Source organism: Cricetulus griseus, chromosome 5, assembly GCF_003668045.3.
Source record: "Cricetulus griseus strain 17A/GY chromosome 5, alternate assembly CriGri-PICRH-1.0, whole genome shotgun sequence".
NCBI classification, from domain to species: Eukaryota; Metazoa; Chordata; class Mammalia; order Rodentia; family Cricetidae; genus Cricetulus; species Cricetulus griseus.
The window spans coordinates 186,407,598-186,433,294 of NC_048598.1; the positions used below are offsets into that span (position 1 = coordinate 186,407,598).

The following is a 25,697-nucleotide window of genomic DNA, read 5'->3' on the forward strand; positions in this document are numbered from 1 at the left end:
AAGAAACACTAACGGACACTCTTGTGTACCTGGCCCTAAGTCAGGCCAGGGGGCCGGAGAGTCCCAGGGTTCCCTGAATGCCCAGCCTCAGATCTTGCCTCCTGCAGTTCTGGGATCCCGGGATAGGTTCATTTCTCAGGAGCACAGTTCAACACAGAAGAGCCTGGAAACTCACTGCAAGGGCCTAGGAGACGGCCACAGCTGCAGCCAGGGTGGCAGGTATGCGGCACACCCTAGTGTAGGACAGACGATGGGACTTAGGGAGGAGAAGCCACCAGAGATGCTCACTTTTGGTCCTGACAGGCAGACTGCAGGGCCAGGGCTGAAAGGAGTCTGGCGACACACAGATCAGGTCAGACGCCAGCTCTACAAGGGCCTCGGGATGACTGGACAAGCCTGGGCTCAACCTCGATATTCTCCCTGGCAGGGGCTGACCAAGTGCCACAAGGGACCTTCTGCCTCCTTCCCTGGAGCTGTCCCACCCTGTCAGCTCCTGTGTGCAGGCCACTTCCCCTTCCTGTCCTTGGCCCCAAGTCTCTTCCTGTTTTATTGTGGGACATGTGTTAGGGGAAAAACAACTTGATTCTCTTGTCCTTGAGGTCATAATAGCAGTGAATGAACCCCACTGCATGCATGAGAAGTTGTGGGTGTGGGTGTGCATGTATGCATACATATGTTTGGTAGTGGACCTGTGTTCCCATGTGCGCACACACAGATGTGCACACATGTGCCATACATGCATGGATGTGAGGCGAGCATTTAACATGTGCCATCAGACTTGTGCCAGCTCATGCTGAAGTTGACTGTCCCTAGCTCACCAGCACCTGGTGCCAATTCCAACAACTACTGGTGGGGCGGGGTCACAGCATGGAGAAGGCCTTTGTGCAGTCGCCCGAGGACTGGGGCTGCTGCAAAAGGAGGACCTGAGGTCAGGAAGGCAGGGCAGATGGTCAGGGGGCTCCTATGGGGAACTGTTTAGCAGAGACCTAGGAAATGTGCAGGAAGGGCCTGGTATAAGTAAGAGCTCATGTCACCCCAGAATGGCAAGAGACCGGCAGGTGAGGTGAGAAATGTTGGCAAGAGTTGGGGTCACCCATTTACTGGACACCAGCAGGGCCCATCCCAAGCCTGAAGCCTGGGTGACATGGTCATAGAGGAGGCCTACTTCCTACCCGTCTCCCTCTGCTGCGCTCACTTTTCCTGGTTCATCTGGCCTGGCATTGGGTGTCCAGCATGTCCTCTTTGCTGGGGACACCCTTCTCTCTTGACCTGGGGTGGGAGAATACATAACCTCCCCCGGGACCTCAGTGGGTGGGACTTGAAGCCTGGTACATGTCTACATTAAACATGTCTCCATGTTTCCTGACCAGGTGGCCTTGTGGAAGAGGTCTGACCTTTGTTTGTGGGCTGAACATGGGGGGCTGCTTGGCCGAGGCCTAGCCCAAGGCAGTACTTCTCGAGCATTTCACCAATTCTGATTAGAACAGACATCTCCTCCAGCTAGGATAAGGTCAGACACACCCAGCTGCACACACATGAACACACAGACAGACATGGAGACTCACATACATCTTATATTCGAGGAGGAGATGACGGGAACATACAGAGACACTGAGAAACCCTAGCAGACATAAATGTGTACTCATGGGGCTTACACACACATAGGTCCACATACATGGGATTTACATATATGAGACACAACCATAGGGAGCATATGCATTTGGGAAATACACAGGCATCCATCCATGCATGTGCCTGTGTGCACACACACACACATATCACACCTGGTACTCCAGCACAGTTCTGGAAATCAACTCTGCACAGCTACCTCCCCGGGCCCAGCCCAGGCACCTAAGTAAAACACTCCCAGGAGAGAGGCAGCTCTAGTATCACTGGGTGGGAGCAGACTGTGGGCTCCTCAGGTCAAAACTTTCACATCTGACTTAGGTCCCTAGGGACCCTACCTTGTGGTGACAGCAGGAAAGGCTCATGGGAAGGCATACCATCGTTGGGTCTGCAACCAGGGTAAGGCCAGTGGACACTGAGGCCCCTGCCTTGGCCCTGTGACAGGGAAAAGCCCCTTAAGATGATTCTATAGAACTGGAACCTCATGCAAACATGCCATTGTAAGTAGTGCTCAACAGGCCCTCAAGGCTGCCTCTGCTAATGCTCTCCTTGGGGTCTTTCACTCAGAGACAGGTTCTTGCCCTGGTACAAGGGCCAGCAAAGGGCTTGGTCACAGACTCTGCTCTTGGGCTAAACCCCAGCCAAGGCCTGAGGAGGGGTGGGAAGCAGAAATGGGCCACTTGACTCCCACCCATCCGCACCCCCACACAGGATAGACTCTTTAAACTGGCTGGCCACGGGACAGACAAGATACTCCTATTGCAGCTATCCCCCGTTCTTACCTCTGCCAAGCTCCCTTTGGGGCAGCTGGGAACTGAACACAGCAAAGTAGGTGCGTCCCCGTGAGCCAGCACCCAGTGGGATCCCCAGCCTCCTTCTAGACTCCATACTCTCAGAGGATCCGAACCCACACCTTACCCCTAGCAGTGAGCATTCCCAACACGCCTCCTGCTGCAGTAGCCACTCTGTTTGCTTGGGAGCTGCAGCAACCCACTATTAAAGGGTCCCAAGGTGTAGGGGACAGCTGGTATAAACTGCCTATCTGAGCGTGAATACTGGAAGCTTCCTGCCTGGGCAGGGTATAGATTCAGAACCCATGTCCTCCCACATTCTTGTGTCCAAGTTTACAAGGGAGGGACTTTCAGAAAAGGTCACCACTGCTTAGAGACAGGCAAGGAGGCAGCAACACCCCAGAGCTCCTGGGGAGGGCATCTCAGGCAGCGGGAGAGCCTGGACTCAGCCCCTCCCATTGTGCATTGCTGACCAGTGATCCCATCTGTGCACTGAGTTCCAGCACCCACAGTCAGGCCCATCTCTAGGAAAGGTATGGAAAATTGAAGGTCAGGTTGTTGGCCAGCAGGACACCATCCAGGCACCTCCTAACTCCAGGCCCCCAACGGGGTGTGGAAGTCACAGAGCACCCTGTCCTAGTGGGTAAGCAGGCCATCCCAGAGCTACTCCAGGGTGGCACCATGTGGTTCCTCTGGGGACTGCAAGTCTTTCCTAAGCCTGCCCTTCCCTACTAGGAGCCAGCAATAAAGACATTAATAATGGCCAGCAGGAGAGATTCACAGGTTTTGTGCCATGCTCCACCCCGTGCATGCCAGAACTCACCTAACTGCTCCACCAGCCCAGGGGAGTGGGTCCTGCTATCTGTCCTGCCTTTTGGATGAGGAAACTAAATCCAAAGCCAGTGACAGGTGGGGTCAGGATTTGACCTCTGCTGGACTGAGACACCGCCCCTCACAGACAGCCCACTGTGTGGTAGGGAGTGGCTCTAGGGGTCTGAGCAGGACATCAACCCTACAGGAGGTGCCCTTCCCGTCCTCTGTGTGTAATCCATTAGGTCCAGCACAGAGATCTAACTCAGACCTGCGGTGACAGCTATGAAGGGCCATGAGTGTGTCCTGACTCCATTATCACTGTGATCTTGACTTTTCCATTTCCTGTCCTCTGGGAGGATGTGAAGGCTCAACAATTGCCAGTGAAAGCCAGAGGATGCTAACATGGCCATTTGCCGCTTCTGGAAAGAACTGGTCGTCCAGGTGAGGCCATCTTGTGCCTCTACAGTGCTAGGTCCAGTGACCTGTGACCCTTTCAGGTGGGTGATTAGGGAGGTACTGTCCTATAGGGGTCTGCCAGGTTCAGCCATAGCAGCAAACGGGGGCTGGCATGCATGGGGCAGACGGCTGGTGAACTTCAGAGGCGTCCCAGGCAGGGTTGGGGAGTCATGGCAGGACAGGGCTGAGGACGACATGAGAGAGAGTACCCTGTGGAGTGCCTATGGAAAAGGGCTGGTGGGGACAGTGGCAAGTCAGGGATGGCTTTGCCTGTAAAACATAGGCCAAGCTTGGCTATTCTCAGGAGTGGTGATTGAGTCTGCTCAGGGCACTGGAAAGAGAGAGGCAGGAGATGGAGTACAACAGGAGCCTGGCCTGCAGCTCCAGAGGTGTCCCCAGACCCCTGCTGAGACCAAATACCCCCCCATCCCTCAGAGGCTGAGACCAAAGTCCTCGCGCAGGACAACCTGGTCTGTGGCAGGGACAGGCCAAGAACCCAGGCACACAATCCCCTGGTCCCAGCTGCACTCCAGGTTCCAGCTGTATGGAGCAAGTCACTGCCTTCCTTGGCCTTAGTCTCTTCATCTGTCCCTTGGGAAGCTTCTGGGAGCCACTGTTACACAGCCAAGGACCACAGGAGGCAATGTACAAGGAAGGTCCTTACAGGTCTCCACCTCCTCAGTATGCAGGAGGAGCCTTGATGGGTGAGGGCAGTTTGTCGCTGACACAGGCTCCCCGTGGGGAAGAGAAGCTGAGACCACCACCCCTGGACTGGCCTAGAACACATGACCTGCCAGGCAACCTATAAAAGGGGCTTCCTGTACCTTGAGGTCTGACACACTCCCAAACCTCAGGGCTACCAAGAGCTTCCTCTGCTTAGGTCAGTAGGTACAACACTGTGCCCCCAGGTGTCAGCAGGTATGGATACCCACCTCAACCTCAGGGACCAGTCACACCCCCCCCCCCTCAAATCAAGTTCTCAATGCCAGGATCCCTCATGCAACCCCAGAGCCACTCAGACCCTCTACACAGACTCTACCATAGGGAACTGGTTTTTGCTAAAGCAGGACTCTTCTGGTAATAGACAGGCTTCTTGCACAGTGGTATTGTCCAGGCCTCTCTAGGGCCATTTGTAAGCAGGCAGCTTCCAGAGTTGTACCAGACCCAGGAATCAACCTCATCACCCCACCCTGCAGCCAGAAGAAAGGAGAGCACTGTGGCCTGGGCGGCCGTTCATTCATGCAGTCAACACACATTTATTGGACATCGACTCTGTTCCAGACCCTAGTTAGCAGCAGGGGCCTCAGAGACGATGTGCACACAGACCCTGCCCTGTGGCACTCACAGCCTGGCAGGGCGGCTGGTCACGTGAGCAGACAGTCAGAATACAGTGTGGTCAGTGTGTTAGAGGTAGCACAAGTGACCGAGGGAACAGAGAGGAGGGACCCTGGCCCGCTGTGGGAGTGAGGAGGGCTTCCTGCGGGATGTCACTTGAAGATTTTAGGGAATGAGCAAGAGTTAGGGTATCTCTTTTGAGGGTGTGGCCAGTGCAGAAGTTCAGAGGTTCAGGAGAGAAGGTGGCGGTGGTAGTGGCTGGGAGTCAGGCAGAGCCCACCAGAAAGGGCTGAAAAGCCAGCAGATGACAGGAAGCACTGAGGGTGTGAAGCGGATGAGGGTACAGGGCCCGCCAGGAGCCATCATGGAAGGTGGCAGAAGAAGGGTCAGGGGTGCCAGTGGGTGGCCATGGGCAGCAATGGGGGCCAATGAGGCCCTGGCCCGAAGAGTCTGACCCTCCCCAGGGCTCAGCAGGGTGGGGGTGGGGGAGCAGGCTGCCAGCCCCGGGGCCTCAGGGTGCACAGCACGGGGTCGAGCGGCTTGAGCGTAGCCTGCTCTTGCAGCCCAAAACGCTGCCCAGGCACCAGCCGGAACTCAAGCCTCTGAAGCAGCTTAGCCATGACCACCTTCACCTCCATCTGTGGGGGTAGGGCATGGAAAGAAGGAGAGGATGAGGAGGAGGGGAGGGGGGAGGGAGGAGAGGAAAGGCGAGGAAAGAGGGAAGTGGCAGAAGGAAGGGTGAGAGACCCAGAAACAGTGGTAAAACCATGAAGGAGGGGAGAGAGGGAGAGAGGGGCAGGGGAGAAACAAATGCATAGGTTCTCCGTTCTCATTCTCCTGTCAGGCACACTCAGCCTCACCCCCCAGGCCCTCCCCAGCATGGCCCCCACCCTGCAGTCATTTCTTGGAGGCCCCAGACCCTCTACCTCCTACCTGAGCAAACTGTTGCCCGATGCAGGAGCGGTGGCCCAGGGAGAAGGGAAAATAAGTGAACCGAGGCCTGTGGGAGAGAGACCTTCAGGGTGAGTGTGTCCACACCACGGTCCCCACCAATGACCAGGTTGGGGCCAGGAGCAGAGCCATCCTCAGCAAACAGCCAAGCTCTGCCCCTGGGCAGGTATGAGCGTTAGTGTTAATCATCAATGTGGCAGAACTAGAAGCCAGGAGGAGGCAAGCCTGTAGAGGGTTATCTTGATTGCATTAATTGGGCGGGAAGCCCCTCCCACTGCACGTGGCACCATTCTTTGGGCAGGGAGGGCACCCTGGACTGCATAAGATGGAGAGAGTAAGGCAAGCACTGGCATCGACGTTCCCTAGTCGCCCTACTTCCGTGCTCAACAAGCCACTCGCTAGCTGCCCAAGATCTTTCCCTCTTAGGCCAGTTTTGTCCTAGTACTTATCAGGGAAACAAAAAAGGAACTTGGAACGGCAAGTGACCTGCCGTTCCTGAGCTGTGATGGCCCCCACAGACCCCTCCCCGGGGTTCTGAAAGAATGGAATCAGTGGGTGCAGAGAGCTCAGCCCAGTAGCCTTCTCCCACGACACCATCATGGCAGCTCACAGAGGGACTTACTTGGGCGCTCCAGGGCTGAAGCGGTCAGGGTTGAAGGTGAGTGGGTCTTCAAAGTAGGTGTCCATCCTCCCCATGACATAGGTGCTGAACTGCCGGGCAAAGGAGCTGGTATCTCTGGTTCCCAGGACTTTCCTCTTGCACCTCCCAACCCATTGCAGCCCCTCCACCCCCCCACCCTGCTGCTGACGTGGAATGCCGCCCCTTTCTACCTATTCAGATAGATGTGACAATCCACTCTCCCCCTGGAAAACTTTGAAGAGGAAGAGAGGGGACATTGATATAGCCATTACCATCAGGGTGTGCTGGACCATCCCCTGTGGCAGCCACGGTGACCTCTGTTTTACAAATGACAGGGCTCGGGGTCTTACCTGAAGTCACCCAGCAACTAAATGGCCACAGACTGAGGCCTGGTGCTGGGACGAACCTTCCTCCTGATCACTGGAGGCTGACCCCTCCTTCACCTCAGGCTCACTTCAGCCTTCAGAGCAGAAGCTAGGGGAAGCTGTAGCCCCACCACCTTCACCTGATCTCATGGTGCCTCCTGAGGGAACTGGTTCACCCCCTACACCCTGGGAATCCAAGGGCTATGTGTCTAGACCCAAAAAAGCAAGGTGTCCCCTAACTGGGCTGTGGGCACTGGCTATGCTGGGCCTGCCCACCTCATTTCCTTGTGAAATGTGAGCTGTGAAAGTGAGAGGCAGCACCAGGCAGGGGTGAAGAACCAGGGGACCTACTATGTACCAGGGGTATTCGCTGAGTACTACCTCATGCACATGGGTGGACTGACTTTGGTACCTGCCACCCAATTCCATGGAAGGATGAGCCAGGAACCTGAGGCTAAGGCAGGGGTGACCAGGGAGCTGCGGGGGGAGGGGGGGCTCCTCTACACATCAAAACCTTGCGTGCACCCTCATCCTGCTTTGCTCGTTCTGTCCCTATTTATTGACAGTTCTTCTGTGCCTGTGGCTGCCTCTGTCAGCCCTGGGCACTGAGTGGGCACACTCACTCAGGATCTCTCCAATCCCAGACAGAGGCAAGGCAGTGGCAAGTGCTGAACTAAGGACAGTGATTGCTCCTGGGGTGGACAAGCAGCATGCAGAGATAGGTGAGAGGTTTGCTCATGCAAACAATGAGCCCCATGGGTGAGTGAAGCACACACAACAGAACTGCACACAACCCATCGGATGCAACAGGTTGAGGGCAGGAGGAGAAAGAGTGCAGCAGTGGAGGAGGCCAGTAAAGAAGGAGATGAGCTGGGGAAATGCCGGGGAGGTGATGGGGGACGTCCTTTGGCATGCTGTGAATATGTTTCTCTTATTGGTTGATGAATAAAGGTGTTTTGGCCAATGGACAGGCAGGATATAGCCAGGCAGGGAGTATAGGCGGGGCTACCAGGCAGGAGAATGCTAGGAGGGGGAACTCAGAGAGTGAGTCACGTGAGGGAGACTCCATGTAGCCACCAAAGGAGGAACATGCCAGAGTACTACGGGTAAACCGTTAATAGAAATGGGTTAATAATTAAGAGGGAGCCAGACAATAAGAAGCCTGAGCCATCAGCCAAACAGTTTATAATTAATATAAGCCTCTGTGTGTTTATTTGGGGCTAAATGGCTATGGGACCAGGTGGGCCAAAAACTCCATCATCAAATGGCACCCAATGTAGGGCAAGAATTTCCACATAAAATGGAGCTGCAGTGGGCTTCCTAGTCCCACAGTCTCATGCAGGCCAGGGTGCAGAGATGCTGTGGCAGTCGCACTTGAACACAGCATGGTTGATTCCCACCAGGGTACACAGAGGCCATCTCCAAGCGGTACAGCATGCTGTGTGCATGGCAGACTTAGCTTTTACTCATACAGACAAAAAAGGTTTATGGGCAGTATGCTACAAGCTGCTTGATGGCGGCATAGACGACAGTTAAGGTGGTGAGCACAGCTCCCAGAGCTGGTGGTAAAGCCTGACTGGCTGGAGCAAGCCACCACCACACCTTACTTCTTTAGCGTCTCAGCAGACAAGACAGCCAGTTCCCATTTCTCCCTGCTTATACCTGTTTCTGCCCAGCTACCTCACTTCCTGTCTGTCTGTACAACCTCCAGACATCCTCTGACCTTCAGATAGGCTTTATTTGTACAAGCAAGATACAACCACAGAGAGGGGCAAAGACTGGGGAGACGGTCCAGTGGTTAGAGCGCTTGCTACATAAGCCTGAGGACCACAGTTCAGAGCCCCGGAACCCACTTAAAATTCTGGGTGAGCATGGCTGCCCTGCTGCAACTCCAGCCTCAGAAGGCAGAGGCAAAATCCTCAGAGCAAGCTGGCCAGAGAGACTCGCCATATCTGCGAGCTCTGAGTTTGTGAGTAAGTCACCCTGACTCTGTGAGTAAGGTGGGAAAGGGCTGAGGATGGTTCTTGACATCAGCCTCCAGCTCCCACATTCCTGAGCACCCCGTGTGTGCACACATCTCACACACACTCACATGCATGCACATTCCGGAGCACCCCGTGTGTGCACACATCTCACACACACATGCGTGCACATTCCTGAGCACCCCGTGTGTGCACACATCTCACACACACTCACATGCCTACACATTCCTGAGCACCCCGTGTGTGCACACATCTCGCACACACTCATATGCCTGCACATTCCTGAGCACCCCGTGTGTGCACACATCTCACACACACTCACATGCGTGCACATTCCTGAACACCCCGTGTGTGCACACATCTCACACACACTCACATGCGTGCACATTCCTGAGCACCCCGTGTGTGCACACATCTCACAAACACACACATGCGTGCACATTCCTGAGCACCCCGTGTGTGCACACATCTCACACACACTCACATGCGTGCACATTCCTGAGCACCCCGTGTGTGCACACATCTCGCACACACTCATGCGTGCACATTCCTGGGCACCCCGTGTGTGCACACATCTCGCACACACTCATGCGTGCACATTCCTGAGCACCCCGTGTGTGCACACATCTCGCACACACTCACATGCGTGCACATTCCTGAGCACCCCGTGTGTGCACACATCTCACACACACTCACATGCGTGCACATTCCTGAGCACCCCGTGTGTGCACACATCTCACACACACTCACATGCGTGCACATTCCTGAGCACCCCGTGTGTGCACACATCTCACATCCGTGCCCACTCACATGCGTGCACACCACAAGCACACAAAATGGTGACTCTAAGAACATTCCGTATCTCCCTCCTGCCAGCTCTGGGACCTCAGGACAGTGACTAAGCCTCGCTGTCTGTGGGGCACTTTCTTTCTAGACCTGTCTGCTGGGCATGTGAAGGGTATGAGAGGACATGGCAGGGTCACAGGGACACTCAGGTAAAACACAGGCAGCCAGGAAAGTGACTGTCTTGATGGGAACAGGCCTATGACTTCCCTGAACTCAAATTGTCCACCCTGGGAAGAAACAGGCCAGCCGGCCTGAGGGCCCCACGCACCAGGAGAGGAGTGTTGCCAGGGACTCTGACCCCATCGATCAGGGTCTCCTCCTCCAGCAGGCGGAAGGTGCCCCATGCGGGTGGGTAGAGCCTCAGAGACTCTTTGAGGACCTACAGAAGACATGCAGGGAGAGGATGCAGGGACCCAGGAGACCCCAGGGCCAGTAGCAGTGCACTCTGTCCCCATCCCATTCCCACTGAACACACACTCAGCCCCAGGATGGCCCAGATTCCCAGAATACCACCCTTGCCATAGTGTCCAACCCCTCATGTGGCCATGGGAGAAACTGAGGCCCAAAGGAGAAGGACACAGGAAAAGCATTGGGAGCAGAAGGCAGGGCTCCACTCCTCCCAGAGGAGGGCTGCCTGGGGCACAGGGGAGTCCTATGCTTGGCTGAATGGGAGGGTGCTGAGCCAGCTCCAAGGGGAAAAGCTTTGGAACCAGTCTTGCCTGGAGGAGCAGTTTCAGCCCCAGTTGTAAATGATCACTTTCCAACCCTGGCTGCATTCTTGGGGCGGTGGGCAGAACACATCTCTATCCCGCTGTTGAATCTAGGGGAGCTTGGGCTCCAAGAAGGGCTCAGAGAGGTGGCAGGTCTGACTCCCCACATCTACCATAGGCGGCTCACCCACACCGCACACCTGGGACAGGTACTGCAGTCTCCCCAGATCCTCATAGTCCAGGTGCCTCTTGGAACCGACAACCTCATCCACCTCGGCCTGCAGCCTGCCAGGTAAGACAAATAAATTCACCTCTGGAGAGAAACCGCCCTTTACAGGAGCATTTAAAGCAACAGGTGGAAGGGAGATCAAAGAGCAGGGCCTGGGGTTCCCACCAGCGCACCTGGGAAAGACAGCTGCATCCCAGCCCTGGAGCGGAGTCTTAAAATAGCCATTGCTGCTGTTTGCTGCTCAAATTCAACCTTAGAATGCAGCACGCCCCTGCACAGGCCTCTACAGAGCATGCCCACCACAGTGGACTGCTGGCAGCCACAACCAGAAATGCCAGCAAGATGGTCCAGGGAGGCTCCAGCCTTGCATGCATCTGGACCACTTCCCATCCATCAGGATGGCAGCGAGTAAGAAGTAAATAAAATTTCAAGACTTAAAAATAACAAATTACGTGAAGGCCAGGACGAGATGGGATGCGGGCGGAGCACGGGTGAGAACAGAAAGCTGTGTAGCTACCATGAAAAACAGGGTGTTAGCTCCTCCAAAATTAAAATCAGAATTATGGTCTAGTGATTCTGCCTCAGGGTGCAAACCCAGAAGCTCTGAAGGTCGGAACTGATGGTGCCCACTGCAGCTAGTGAGCAGCAGGCAAAGGACAGATACTGCCCAGATGTCACCCTGTTCAGAGAAGCCAAAGTCTCTCCACCCCCATGATGGAGCCAGATCTAGACTTTGAAAAAGAAGGCAGGCAGTTCTGACCTGGGCTCCAACACGCATGAGCCTTGGAGACTCTATGCTGAGTTGACATAACCCAGACACAGACAGACACACGCTGTCTGATGCTCCTCTTGCCAGGCACCTAGGCAGATCAGTGCAGCTGCTTAAGGGGGAGGGGCGGAGTTTTAAGGTGGGGAGATGAAAAGGCCCTGGGATCAGGTGGTAGCCAGGCTTGCACCACAGTGTCAATGCACTTAGTGTCCCTGGACTTTGAGTTTAAAAATAGTTCAAATGTGACACATTTTCCCAGTATCTGGGGTGGAACCTGGGCCTTTTGCATGTGAGGCAAGTAAGTGCTCTGCCACTGAGAATACCCCAATCTGCCTCAAAGGACATATTTCTAGTACATCTATTCACACATGTACTAATACATATGTATTTATTTAATATCCAATAAGCGGTTTTTAAAATTTCGTGTATATTGGTGTTTTGCCTGCTTGTGTGTCTGTATACCACATGCATGCAATGCCTGTGGAGGCCAGAAGGCTCTGGATCCCCTGGAACTAGAGCTACAAATGGTTGGAGGTCACCATGTGGTTGCTGGAAATCAAACCTGGGTCCTCTGGAAGAGCAGCCAGAGCTCTTAACCACGGAGCCACCTCTCCAGCCCCAACAAGCTATGCTATGCTCTCCTGCCATCTCTCACTTCCATCCTGGGTGCTGACGACCATCCATGCTCCCTCCCCTTCCCAAGAGTTCCTACAGCAGCTTGCATGGCCAGGGGCTCTGAGCTTGGTTCTGTCTGCTCTCTCACACTTCTGAGGGGGGCCTATCTGCAAAGGAAGCCAGCTGGGATCTGACCAGCTCTGGCACTGTGTCCCACCCTCTCCCCCGCTACCCTCCATGGTCCTGCCACCTAAAGGACTGGTGGTCAGCCACAGCTGGGATACTCTGTGCACTGTAGGAGGAATGGGACCATAGTTCTTGTTAGCCCACAGCTCTTGGTCTCTTGGCAAACAAAGACTTGGCGACAACAGTCCCTGAAGGAAACACTGCTGAGCTAGGGCAGTGCAGGTAGAGTGGGGTGGAGAAGCAAGGTGATGGGTACATCAAGGATCTCAGATGGCTTTTCTGGAGGAGTATGGACATGTTGCAGGCCAGCAAACAAGTACAAAGGCCCTGGGGAAAAGGGAAGCAGATCCATTGGAGGGTTCCAGCCATGGCATGTGGGGACAGGTAGCCCTTGGGAAGACATCAGAAAAGCCCTTTGCCAGTGCCCAGGGCTGCTTTCATACCTTGCCACGATTTCTGGCTGGCGAGACAGCTCCATCACTGTGAATGCCAAGTGGTTGGCAGAAGTCTCGTGACCTGAAGGAGGAAGGCAAGTCACCACTCTGGGGGAACTGCAGGGTTGCCCACCCCCTGCCCTGCGAGCCCAGGTTCATGGTAGCAGCTGAGAGTCCACCTCTTCCCTCCTCCATGGCTGTGATACGAGACGCTCTGTCTGTCTGTCTGTCTGTCTGTCTGTCTTTGCATCCCCTCTGCTGGCCAGTGGGTGAGTAAGCCTGCCCTGTGCCTCCACTTAGATGCTCTGAAAGTCACTGCTTCCATCCTTTGCATAGCTGTCCCCATTTTACAGGAAAGAAAGCCAAAGGGATGTTCATGGTGGTGCACACCTTTAATCCCAGAATTTAGGAGGCAGAGGCAGGAGGATGTCTCTGAGTTTGAGATCAACCTGGTCTACATAGTATCTCAAAATAAGCTAGGAAGAATTTGAAGTTGAAAGTGTTTGGGTCCATGGCGCTGCCCTGACCAGCCCTCTGTGTATCTACCCAAAGCTCTCTGTTAGCCCTGAGGTCCTCCAGTCACAGGGATTGACAGGACACCTCCCCAGCCAAAGGCCAGGGTCCTTTCAGGAAAGCTGAGGTCAGGAAGGATGCCATCAAGTTGACAAGGCAAAATCCTCCAAGGGTGACTTGGCTGTGTGGAGGGGCACTGAGTCTCATGAAAGCACTTGAGGGGCAAACAGCTCATCAGGCAGCCACCAGTGACTAACAAGCCACCTCACAACCGGCTGGTGCAGGGAGGCCAGGCCACCTGCTCCCAGGGTCTCCCAGCCAGGACAACTCAGGAGGGGCCAGAATAGCCCTGGGCGGCCTGAGCTGTGAGCAGCAGCGTACCCGCTCCTGGGCCCCGAGCTCCACACAGGCCAAGGCTCAGGCTGTGGTGTGAGGACAGGAAGGCCTGTTTAGTCCTGACTGGGAGACAGCGTGGGGAAATGGGGTTCAGGCTCTCCAGGAGTTCCACACCGGCCCAGGCCAGTGGCAGAGAGCTCTGCCCTTCGTTCGGAGGCAGTTTCATTTTTGCTTTCTTTTCTGTGTGCATGTGGGGGAATATGCATTCATAGCAGTGCACATGCATGTGTGTGTACATGCACTGACATGTTCATAGGTGTGCACATGCATGTGTGTGTGCATGCACTGACATGTTCATAGGTGTGCACATGCATGTGTTGCATGCACTGACATGTTCATAGGTGTGCACATGCATGTGTGTGTGCATGCACTGACATGTTCATGGGTGTGCACATGCATGTGTGTGTGCATGCTCTGACATGTTCATAGGTGTGCACATGCATGTGTGTGCATGCACTGACATGTTCATGGGTGTGCACATGTGTGTGTGCATGCACTGACATGTTCATAGGTGTGCACATGCATGTGTGTGTACATGCACTGACATGTTCATAGGTGTGCACATGCATGTGTGTGTGCATGCACTGACATGTTCATAGGTGTGCATATGCATGTGTGTGCATGCACTGACATGTTCATGGGTGTGCATATGCATGTGTGTGCATGCACTGACATGTTCATAGGTGTGCACATGCATGTGTGTGTGCATGCACCGACATGTTCATAGGTGTGCACATGCATGTGTGTGTACATGCACTGACATGTTCATCGGTGTGCACATGCATGTGTGTGTGCATGCACTGACATGTTCATAGGTGTGCACATGCATGTGTGTGTGCATGCACTGACATGTTCATAGGTGTGCATATGCATGTGTGTGCATGCACTGACATGTTCATAGGTGTGCACATGCATGTGTGTGTGCATGCACCGACATGTTCATAGGTGTGCACATGCATGTGTGTGTACATGCACTGACATGTTCATCGGTGTGCACATGCATGTGTGTGTGCATGCACTGACATGTTCATCGGTGTGCACATGCATGTGTGTGTGCATGCACCGACATGTTCATAGGTGTGCACATGCATGTGTGTGTACATGCACTGACATGTTCATCGGTGTGCACATGCATGTGTGTGTGCATGCACTGACATGTTCATAGGTGTGCACATGCATGTGTGTGTGCATGCACTGACATGTTCATAGGTGTGCATATGCATGTGTGTGCATGCACTGACATGTTCATGGGTGTGCATATGCATGTTCGTGCATGTATGCAGAGACCAGATGTCAACCTCAGGAGTCATTCCTTGGGATGACTAGGACAGGCTAGCTGGCCAGTGAGCTCTGGGATCCCCCTGGCTCCACTGCCGGCAAAGGGCCTTTGTATGCAGATGCTGTACCCACAACTCAGTTCCTGATGCTTGCCCAGCAAGCACTTTAACAACTGAGCCGTCCCAGCCCTCGGAGACGCTTTTGACCCCATGTGGGCATGGTGCCCTATAGTTCCTATAGCTCTAACATGGTCTCTGCATAGGCTTCTGTCCACCTGGACACATCCCATCCATGTGGCTGAACCTGCCTGTCCACCTCTGCCATTGGACCGTGACTTACCCCTCCTGTTTGCCTGTGCTTTCCCAGCACCCAGCATTTGTTCCTCTTGTCCCATCTGTGGGGGTCCCTACTGCACAGGACCACGGGAGTGTCCACACTGCACCGTCTCACTGCTGCGGAGCAGGGAACCCTTACATGGGGGACACAGCCCTCACCAAATCAACTCGGATAGACACACAGGAGGAGGGGCAGAAGGCAGGGTCTGGGATGAGGGTGGTTTCCACTTGGACCTAATGTGCTTGGGGGGTAATCTCCGAGGGCTTCCCTGCTGTGGGGGGAGCTTTCCAGATGAGCAAATGGATGGATGTTCTTGGCACACATTGGTACCAAGCTAATAAATCTTAATAAACCTGAAATGAGGGAACCCTAAATTTACAGCCAAGCTCTCCTGAATCAAAGAAGCCTACACCCCAAATGGCCCAGTCAACAGCTAGGTCAAGGACACAGCAGACACGCTCCCTTCCCTGGGGGCCTGCTCAGAGCTAGGCTCACACAACCCCTGAAGTCAATCAGGGGTAAGGTACCCGGAGCAAAGCTTGGGCCGTCCACACCATAAGCTACGCACCCGCTATGAAGAAGGTGACAAAGTTGTCCAGCAGGACCTGGTCGTCCTGGGCTCCCTCCTCGGCTGAAAGGCAAGGACACGCTCAGCCCCACGGCAGCCCTGGCTCCCAGGCCCCTGGCTCACTGAGCAGCATTTTCTCTGAAGCCAGTGGCAGGGCCAACGGTGAGGAGCATTTGGCGGTGGGGCAGGAGCATCCCCACCTTTGAGAATCTGCGTGAGGATGTCGGCGGGCACGTCCTCACCCCTCTTCAGGGCCTCTCGGCGACGCTGCACCCAATCCTTCCCCACCTGGCGCAGCAGGCGGATGCTCTCTCGGATCTCCCGCAGTTTCTTCCTCTTCCCTGGCATGAACTGAAGGAGAGCCCCAGCTCAAGGCGGCCCTTAAGGTCCACAGTTCCCTCCCCAGCCCCCACCCGGAAATCCATACAGCGGTGTGCCGGGGAGAACGTGAGAAAATTCTAGAAAAGATCAAGCAGCCAGGCAGACCAGAACAAGATGGCAGACTGTGTCCAAGCATGGGCTTCCCCCTCCTGCACCAAATCCCTAGAACTTCCGCCTCCATGCAGCGCTGGGAAGAAAGGGCCCCTGAAGGAGGGAGACAGTTAGGGCTGCACCGGGAAGGAGAAGTCGGGGCCAGAGGGAAGTGAAGTAGAATCAATGGCTGAAAAGACGGGGTGGCGCTGGGGGCTGCAAGCGCAGAGACGGAAGGCCCCCAGGAACAGAAGGGAGCCTGGAGATTGGCTCAGGAATCACCTTTCCCCTTTCTTCTTCTTCATGTCTGGAATAGGGAAGTGATAGCTGGAGCTACAACAACCATCTTATGACAATGAGGTGAGGTTCTGAGGACAGTGGAACACAAAGACAGAAGAATCCAGGGACATCTGTCATGGTGAAGTCATCATAGCACCCTAGAATGCCTGCTTTGGGGATCGTTTAACACAAGACAAAAGTTAAGTCCTTACATTAAACCACTTTGATTTTGCCCTTCCACTTTCAGGCAAAGCATGCAAATCTGGATTCAGAAGTCATTTGGGACACACAAAACCCATTGCGAAGACGTCACTGAAGGAGGCGCGCCAGTACACACAGGGGCACAACTAGAGTGTGGTGGCCAGAAGAGCAGGCAGTACCTTCGCCAGGGTGTTACGGGACGCACTGATACCCTCCAGCATGACCTTCACCGCCTGGGACAGGGGTTTCTGGGCACCCAGGAGCATGCTGGTCTCCATCCCAAAAGCTGCCTGTGGGGAGAGAAAGCTGAAGTCAAACCTGGAGACACGGGCCACAGTGCATCCACGCAGAGACTGGCACATGCAGCTGGCGACCTGGACCTTGTGCTGTGTCACCCACGCCTGACCCCGTGGGAAGTCCTGATGATTAAGTGGACAGTTTGGTCCTCCTCCCTGGCCCAACGCTGTTTCTCCCTGGGCTGGGACCTTGCTCAGGGTGCACACCCACACTGCACTGCATTGTTTACAATGACCAAGTGTGCTGCTACCACCCAGCCACACCCCACAGGGGTATAGAGGACCATGAAGACAGGTGGGCCTCAGAGAACATCCACCTTTGCCTTGACCAACTGAAGCCAGTCCCAATACCTCCGGGGATTCATTTTTTTGGAGATGGAGTCAGAACCCAATGTCACACTAGGTCACTTTAAATGTATGAGATAAAACATGAAAGCTACACAGAGCACAGAAGAGGCACAGCTGAGCTATAGAAGGAAGAAGAGAGAAGGGGAGCCACAGTCCCTGTGCCCCAGCCTCCCCCGGCTCCGCCCGCTGGCCAGCACCACCCATTACCTTGGCCAGGATGTCGATGGTGGCACAGGTCAGCATGTCCTGCATGGACACCGGTGTCTGCCCGTCGGCCTTGGCTTCTAGAATTTCCACCAGCTGCTCCGCCTTCTCATTGAAGGTCTCCATCAGGCTAACCAAGGAGCTGGGAAAGCAGTACAAGAGTCCCTGGCTGGCCACCCTGTCCCCTGAACTCTGGCCTTGTCAGCTTCCCAAACTAACCCCAGATTAAGACTGGGGTTAGAGCAACTGAACCCAGCCCTGAGTGGACACTACCCCTTTGCCCCCCACCCCCCAGTCTTAAAGGTTTCATAGGTTCTCTGCCAATGTGATGCTCCCACTGTGACTTCAGAGGGATCTGACAGTGCTGAAATTGTGGGGTCCCCTACAGTCCTAAACACAGCTGTCCTGACTTCCTTTCTGCCCTCTGCTTGCACTGTCTCTTCCCTTTACCTGCCCATGCCAGGGTACCATTTCACTCCTGTCCCTGAGCAGCCACAGGACCTAAGTCTATGTGGAAATGAGACCCCAAATGCCATCTTCAACTCAGCTCCCAAGGTCACTGCGTTCTCTGCCCTGGCACATCCCCCAAGCACAGTTTAGAAGGGTTCATGGAGGGATACACCCCAAACTCAAAAACAGCAACCACAGGAGAAAGGAGGAGAGGAGAATGGCACATTTCCCATTACACACATTTACCAAGAGAAAATTATGCTTATGATTAGAAGTGGTTGACGGAAATCTGAGAAAAGCGTACATGGGGACTCTGGTCCTTTGTCTGTATCTTATTTTAAGCGTATGGGTCTTTCACCATGCATGTAAGTGTGCCACACGCATGCCAGGTGCCAGTGGAGGCCAGGGGAGAACATCAGATCCCCTGGGAACTGGAGCTGGACAGTTGTGAGCCATCATGTGGGTGCTGGCCCTTGAGTGTGCACATGACACATGCTCTTGGATGCACATGTGGGGGTCAGGCGATAGCCAGGTCCTCTGCAAGAGCAGCAAGTGCTCTTAACCACCGAGCCATCGCTCCAGGCCCCTCTTTGTCCTACATTCTTCATCTTGCAATTTAATCTGGAAATTTGGAGTTATTTCCAAATAAGAAGCTTTTTAAACATTAGCAACAAGTATGAAAGAGAAACAAAAAGAGCATTTTTTCAATTAGGAAAGAAACTGCTCTGGGGCCTCACCTGCTTGGTGTGACTCTTTCCTGGCTGCTGCCAGCTGAGCATCTTATCCTACAGCCAGCCTTCCCTGGAAGAATCTCTCAGCACCCTTCCTCCCCAACCTCAAAATCCTGGAAGCAACTTTTGCTCTTAGGAAGGAAGAAAAAAAAAAACCTAGGGAAGGGAGGGGCAGACTCTGCCCCCTGCTGACTTCTGCCCGCAACGGCACCCTCCTTCAAAGAATAACGCTCCAGCTCCAACCCACCGTTGAGCACAAGTCCCTCCACTGTCCTCCCTCCTGTTAGCACCTGGACACCTGTCCAGCTTCAAGATGATCCTCGGGACAAGTCTCTCCCAAGCACCAATACATGATCCTAATGCCTTGATTTCTCTTCATCTGCTCACACAGTCTGCAGGGATGCATTGAGTGGCTGTTTTTGTATTTGCTTTTAGCAATCACTGTCTGGTGAACTATGTGGGCAGTGTGTGGCTGGCCAACACTGACTTTCTGGCCACCACTGTAAGCAAAGCAAGCTGCTGGAGGGACAGGGATGTGGTGCAGCCTCGCAGCCTCTGCCCTGTGGTCTTTTGTTCTCAGCATCTGTTTATTTATGTACTGTGTGTGTGTATGCATGTGCACCGCATATATGCATATATGTAAATAAGTGCCCTGGGGAGGTCAAAGGGGAACCTGGGGGAATTGGTTCTCTCCTTCAACCTAGTGCATCCCAGCAATCAGACTCAAGTTGCCAGGATTGGCAAGCAGGTGCCTTTACTCACTGAACCATCTTGCTGGCCCCAACACTCTAGTCTTTTCTAGAAAAAACAAACAAACAAACAAAACCTAGACCAAGCTCTTCTAGTAAAAGTAAAATCTCGGAAGTAGAAAGTGTGGGTGTACTCTCGCAGTTTTGTTTAAAGGATGTAGTGGCATTCGGTGGAGATAACAGCTGGAGGCTGAGCCACCAGCCATTCCTATATTTTCTTCATGGGTGAATTAGGATTTACCCAGCCTCTCAATGCTTGAATGGTCCAAAGTCTTCCCTACAGCTTGACAACATAGGCGTTTACAAAGAAATGGCCCTCTCTAGGGTGGCACCTTAACATCTTGTGGGAGCTCCCAAAAATGCTAATAAAACATCCTGCCACATGAGAGGGCCAGGATGCCATACTTGGTGCTATGTGGGCCTTTTTGCTCAGGGGGTAGGATGTATGCACAGCGTATGTGCTCATGCACATGCATGTGAGTGTGTGAAGTCCTAAGGTTGGCGTGGAGTATCTTTCCCTACTGCTCTCTACCTATGTATGGATGCAGGGTCTCTCACTGAGTCCAGAGGTCATTGTTTGAACCGGTCCAACTGGCTAGCTTGCTCTGTGGATTTCCTGCCTCCATCTCCAGATACCGAGATTACAGGTGGGCCTCCACACCCACCCAGATTGGAGGGCCTAAATTCTGGTCCTTATGTTCACATGGCAAGAATTTTACCTGCTAAATCATTCCCCAGGCCCCAGCGGTGTTTTTAAATGCTGTGGGAGTCAGAAACGGGGTCCTCTTTCTGAAAGGAGTGATGAAGACTGACCTGCAGCTTTCTTTTTTTTTTTAACATATATTGTGGGGGATAAAACTTTCAGGAATTGGTTCTCTCCTAACAAATGGGTCCAGGAATTGAACGTAAACTTGGTAGCAAGCATCTCTACCAGGCTCTGTGATTAGAACCATCTGGTTGGAATCTTTGTTCCCCTCATAACTGGAGACAGGGACCACAGCACTCAGCTGGCTGTATAACCCACTCTCACTTTCCCTTGTTATTCCTTAAGCAGCTCCCAAGGAAGTTCCAGACTCTGCCAGTTCCTCAGATCTCTCATGGGCATTCTTGGAGAGCTTGTGGGGTACCTTGTGCTGTGTGGACACAGAAGTTATGGGCCAGGATCTCTCCTGTTTCTGGAACTCATGATATCATTAGAGAGATGGGTTGGTTGGGGAAACAACACTCCCTGGGTGTGGCAGGAGCCATGATGGGGTATGTGCTCAGCCCTGGAGGGAATACCTCAGCTGGGTATCACACAGGCAACAGGAATTCCCTAGGGAAAGCACACTGAGATGGTGTAAACAAGAATATGGTAGCTCCAGGATGGTGGGAAGCAAGAAGCTGGCAAGGCAGGGGCAGACTAGAGATGAAGGGCTGACCTCCATCTTTCATCTGACTGTGAGTCACTAAAGGTTACCAAGCAGTGGGGTGGGAGAAGTCTGAGTTTTATTGACATCTGTCTGGAGCAGTTAGGAGGATGCATTGAAGGAAAAAGGTGGAGGCAGGGAGGGCATAGGAGAGACTACAGGGATGGCTCAGGAGGGAATGTCTACACAGACTCCACAGATTATTAATTCTAGATTCTAGAATCTAGAGGGACCTAGAGGGACCTGTAGCCAAAAACCCTTATGGACCCCTCACCCTAACCCTAAACAAAGTCATCTTAGGGCAAACAATCACCGTGCACCCTGGGATGTGATTCTTGTTTCTACAAAAACAGACCCAAGCCTCATCACGAGGAGATCATAAACAAGCCCAAGCCGAAGGATGGTGTGCCCAGCTGGCACTCAGGAGGCAGAGGCAGGCAGATCATTTGTGAGTTTGAGGACACCCTGGTCTACATAGCAAGTTCCAAGACAGCCAGAGCTACCTAGTGAGACCCTATCTCAGAAAAAAACAACAACAACAACAAAAAAAACAAAGGAACAAGAAAAGGAAATTGCATAGACCGATACACACATCATAGAAAGAATAGCAAATACAGATGTATGTATGTGTCTGTATAGGCAAGTTATCTGTAGATAATGATTCATATATACATATATATGAATATAGTTCTTTTGTTTGAGATGGGGGGGGGATCTCAGTATGTAGCCCAGGCTAACCTAGAACTTGTAGTTTTCCTGTCTCCTTCTCCTAGGTTCTGGAGATACAGGTATGCGCCACTATGCCCCACACAATAAACATGTATACACACAGACAGAGAATGAAACTATGGCTCTAACAACAAGTCAATGTGAATAAAAGACATTTTCATAAATTTGAAATTATATCAAAGTAAAACATTGCCTCTCTCAGAAAGTTAGACACACACTCAGCACGCTACCCCACGACTACAAAAGGTTATTTATACCCAAGGGAAACGAAGGTGCGTGTCCACATGAAAACCAATGCCAATGTGTCCTGGTAGCACTGTTCATGAAAGCTCTCTGCCTACTAACTATGTGGGGGGGCATTATTCAGTAACAAGGAACTAAATATTAGTACAGGTTATGAACATCATTCTTGGTGAGAGAAGCCATACACGAAGGGCTGCACACTGTGTTGATCCATGTATGTGGAAGGTCAAGAATCTAGACAGAGTGATGATTGGAATTAAGTAGTGATGGTGGTACAAATCTAGGAACACTAAAAATTGTTGAATGATACATTTCCAATGAGAGAAGTGTAAGGAATGTGATGTACAACTCAATAAAAGTTATTGTTTAAAAAAAGTACCATCAAGGATCTTATTTTTAAAACTGAATAAAATAAACCCAGAGTCTGAGGTGGGGTGGTTTTGGATAGCAAGGACTCCACCCTTGTCCCCACTTCTGGCCACTGGGGTCATGCAGACCTTGTTCCCAAGCTAGCCAAATAGGGGCCTCACTAAGTTATCCCTTTTAACTTCTTTTGTTTTGGTTTTTTTGTTTTTCGAGACAGTATTTCTCTGTGTAGCTTTGGAGCCTATCCTGGCACTCGCTCTGGAGACCAGGCTGGCCTCGAACTCACAGAGATCCGCCTGCCTCAGCCTCCTAAATGCTGGGATTAAAGGCGTGCGCCACCAACGCCCGGCCCCCTTTTGACTTCTGATGTCCCCAGATATCTCTTTAGCTGAATGAGGCCTCCCCACTGAAGAGCCCTCTCCAGCCAGCACCACCCCTGGCCAAGCAGGGCCTATCCCGTCCCAGCATGCTCACCTGCGACTGAAGGCCAAGTCCATGACTCTTCTCTGCTTGTACCAGCGCCCATAGTCACATTCAGACACCAAGCCCTGGCCAAATAGTCTGCAAGAGACAGGAAATGGGTGCCAGAAGGAAGGTGGAGAGCAGGAGGGACTGCTCAGCAGGCACAGAGTCACCTGTGGGGTGATGGCTGCCTCGCACCGTGGGTGTAGCCAGTTCATAGGTGTCAATGTGGGTGAGAGAGGCCATTTAGTACAGTAAGAAAGGAAGAGTGGTGTGTGTCTCAAAACATCATGTGCGTCTTACAAACATGCCATTTTTATACACCAATCTAAACACATCAATAAACAAGCTGGGTGGCCCCGTGTCCCAGCATCAACAACCTCCATGTCCCTATCTGCCCCCAGAGGGGAAGAGGCATTAAATACCAATGACAAGAGTGGTGCCACCATGCACAGGGCAGCCACCATGCGCGCTGTTCCCAGCGTCCTTACCTCTCCCCGAACACAGTCTGAATCGCACGGTACATCTTGGAGTCCTTGTTGTACTTGGTGGACATCAGGAACTTCTAAATAGCCCCCCAAAACAACACAATCCATGAGAGGTTGCCCTCGGCAGCATGCTGACACCAGCCAAGCCCCAGCCCCAAAGGGAATATAACAAATACATGACCAAGTGGACGGTTAGTCACATACCAGGAAGCCTGTCTTTAATTGTAGAGGGATATAGAAAGGGTTCCAGAGATGCTGGGACTTGTCCTGTGACCACTCAGCTGGAATGGGCATGGGACCATACACCATGCCTTCCAAGCAGTGTGAAAGAGGCCCACACTTTTGTGAACCTTTGACACAGGAGAGACCTTCTCTATGTGTGTTCTCTGTCATCAGTCCCAAGCCAGCCTCACAGGAAAAAGAACTTTCTGGAGTGCCTCTCAAGAGCTATGTGATATCAACACTGATGTCATCCAATAGCTTCTGGGGCAGTGGAACCCAGTAGAAGATGGCTTGGGCTAGGCTCAGCATTGTTCCATATTTGCTAACACCATCCCCTGGATGAGTTGGCCCCTGTCTGAAGATGATGCTGAAAGGTGTCTGCCTGGTCCAGGCTGTAGTGAGCAGTAAGCTAGCTCTGCAGCAGAACTGAAAACGGTTCCTGGTACACAGCAAGCGCTCAATAAATGCCAATGTGTTGGCATCCTGCAGTTAGTTCTCTTCCTGCTCCACCAGCCCTCAGACACAGAAGCTGTTTTATGCTCACTGTACACACAGATGGAGAAACAGAGATTTGAACCTAGCACACGGGGCCTGGGATGCTGCCGAGTTTGTAGCGTGCTTGCCCAGCAAGCACAAAGCCGTGGATCTGCAGTGCCCAGCCCTGCAGAAGATGGGCATGGTGGCGGACACCTATAATGCCAGCACAGAGATGGAGGCAGGAGGGTCAGCGGTTCAAGGTCATCCTTGGCTACATAGTGAGTTTGAGACCAGCCTGGCCTGTGTTAGACTCTGTGTCAAAAAACAGAACAGCAAAAGCTGAAGCAAGGTGGACACAGGATTTGAACCAGACAATATGCAGCCAAGTGAAAGGAGTGAACTCTGGGTTCTAAGGTACATCCCAGCCATGATTTGTGAAGTGGGGTGGGCAGTGGAGTTCACAGGGCCCCGTCAGAGACTAAGTTTGGTTCTGGGAGCTCTGGGAAGGAGCTGGGAACTTCTCTACAACAACCAGGGCTACGGGCTTCTGTGGGCTCTGCCCTGCAGTCTCACACCAAAAGTTTTCAGCTAACAGAAAACCCAGAGGTGGCTGACTTTGAACTATGAGAGACATTAGAGTCTCTCATCCAATCCAGAAATGTCAGCCCCATGCCCACACACTTTATAAATCAAGTCTGCCATCTATCACCCTGTCCACCCAAGACCATGACAGCAAATCTCACCTTCGTACTCCTCTCAAAGGTCCCCCACATATGTGAGCCCCTCCTCAACTAAACTAGAGTCTCTACTACTGAGGTGCCACCACCAGGAATCTCCCACAGCCTGATATCCCAAAAGATTCATGACTGACCACTGAGTTGTGCTTTGGGGGTGAAAGAGATACACAAGGACCCACACACACACCTTACCTCTTGCTCTGGTCACTTCTACTGATGTCACAACTGAGGCAGTAACAGCTAGGGACTTACTCTCCTGCAGTAAATAACCAGAAAACTGGGCAAAAGAAAACGTATCAAGTGTTTACCTTCAGATGCTCGGATAGGACGTATGGGAATGTGAACCAAAAGGACAGAAAAGCAGGGCAAGCAAGGGCATAGTGACTGAGGGCCATCCTGCTCTCCACTCCACCCAGTCAATTCCAGAACAAAGACACTAAAGGAGACCCAGATACAGCCCAGCAGCTGTGCTAAGTGGCACAGTCAGGGGGCAGGTTCCAGGAAGACTGCTGGAGGCTGGCAGTTTTAGGCCAGCATTCTGGAGGGAAGCTATGGGTGAAAAGAGATCCTGAGGGGCTGCATCCTGCTTCACGAATGCACCATGTGCACACACAGTGACACTGCAAAACAGAGGTGGCACAATGAATGGACAGCCATTGGCTTTGAGGGGCTCCGGGCTCACACACACCACAGGTAGGTGCAGTTTCCCTGGCCCAGGGCATACCAGCCTTAGACACAAAGTCTTTGGGAGGGGCTGCAGAATAACTATTCCCTCACAGAGGGGCTGGCCCAGCCCTGGAGTCAAGTCTGTTCTAGCCTATGCTTCAGTCAAGGCTGGAAAGGACCGAACCCATCTGCAAGGAAGTCACTTATCAAGCTGAAGCCTGGCACCCTTTAAGGAAGTGAAACAATGACAGAAATGCTTTGTGTTGTTGTGAGATGGTCTCACTCGGTAGCTCTGGCTGGCCTGGTACACATTGTGTAGACCAGGGTGGC

The 25,697-nt window shown here is 52.9% G+C and overlaps 1 protein-coding gene across 1 annotated transcript in view; it reads right to left on the reverse strand.

The window, feature by feature from the left end:
* Positions 1 to 4,922: 4,922 nt before the first annotated feature.
* The window catches only part of LOC100769865 (cholesterol 24-hydroxylase), a 30,449-nt gene continuing 9,674 nt past the window's right edge, over positions 4,923 to 25,697 (reverse strand). Inside the window, exons 4-15 of the mRNA XM_027416365.2 lie at positions 23,269 to 23,342; positions 22,790 to 22,876; positions 17,642 to 17,780; positions 16,970 to 17,080; positions 16,040 to 16,190; positions 15,840 to 15,902; positions 12,758 to 12,830; positions 10,716 to 10,800; positions 10,074 to 10,184; positions 6,595 to 6,683; positions 5,955 to 6,021; positions 4,923 to 5,659 (exon numbers count right to left, since the gene is read on the reverse strand). Coding sequence (XP_027272166.1) covers positions 5,489 to 5,659; positions 5,955 to 6,021; positions 6,595 to 6,683; positions 10,074 to 10,184; positions 10,716 to 10,800; positions 12,758 to 12,830; positions 15,840 to 15,902; positions 16,040 to 16,190; positions 16,970 to 17,080; positions 17,642 to 17,780; positions 22,790 to 22,876; positions 23,269 to 23,342 — 1,221 coding nt within the window. The 3' untranslated portion in view covers positions 4,923 to 5,488. The remainder of the gene's footprint in view (positions 5,660 to 5,954; positions 6,022 to 6,594; positions 6,684 to 10,073; positions 10,185 to 10,715; positions 10,801 to 12,757; positions 12,831 to 15,839; positions 15,903 to 16,039; positions 16,191 to 16,969; positions 17,081 to 17,641; positions 17,781 to 22,789; positions 22,877 to 23,268; positions 23,343 to 25,697) is intronic.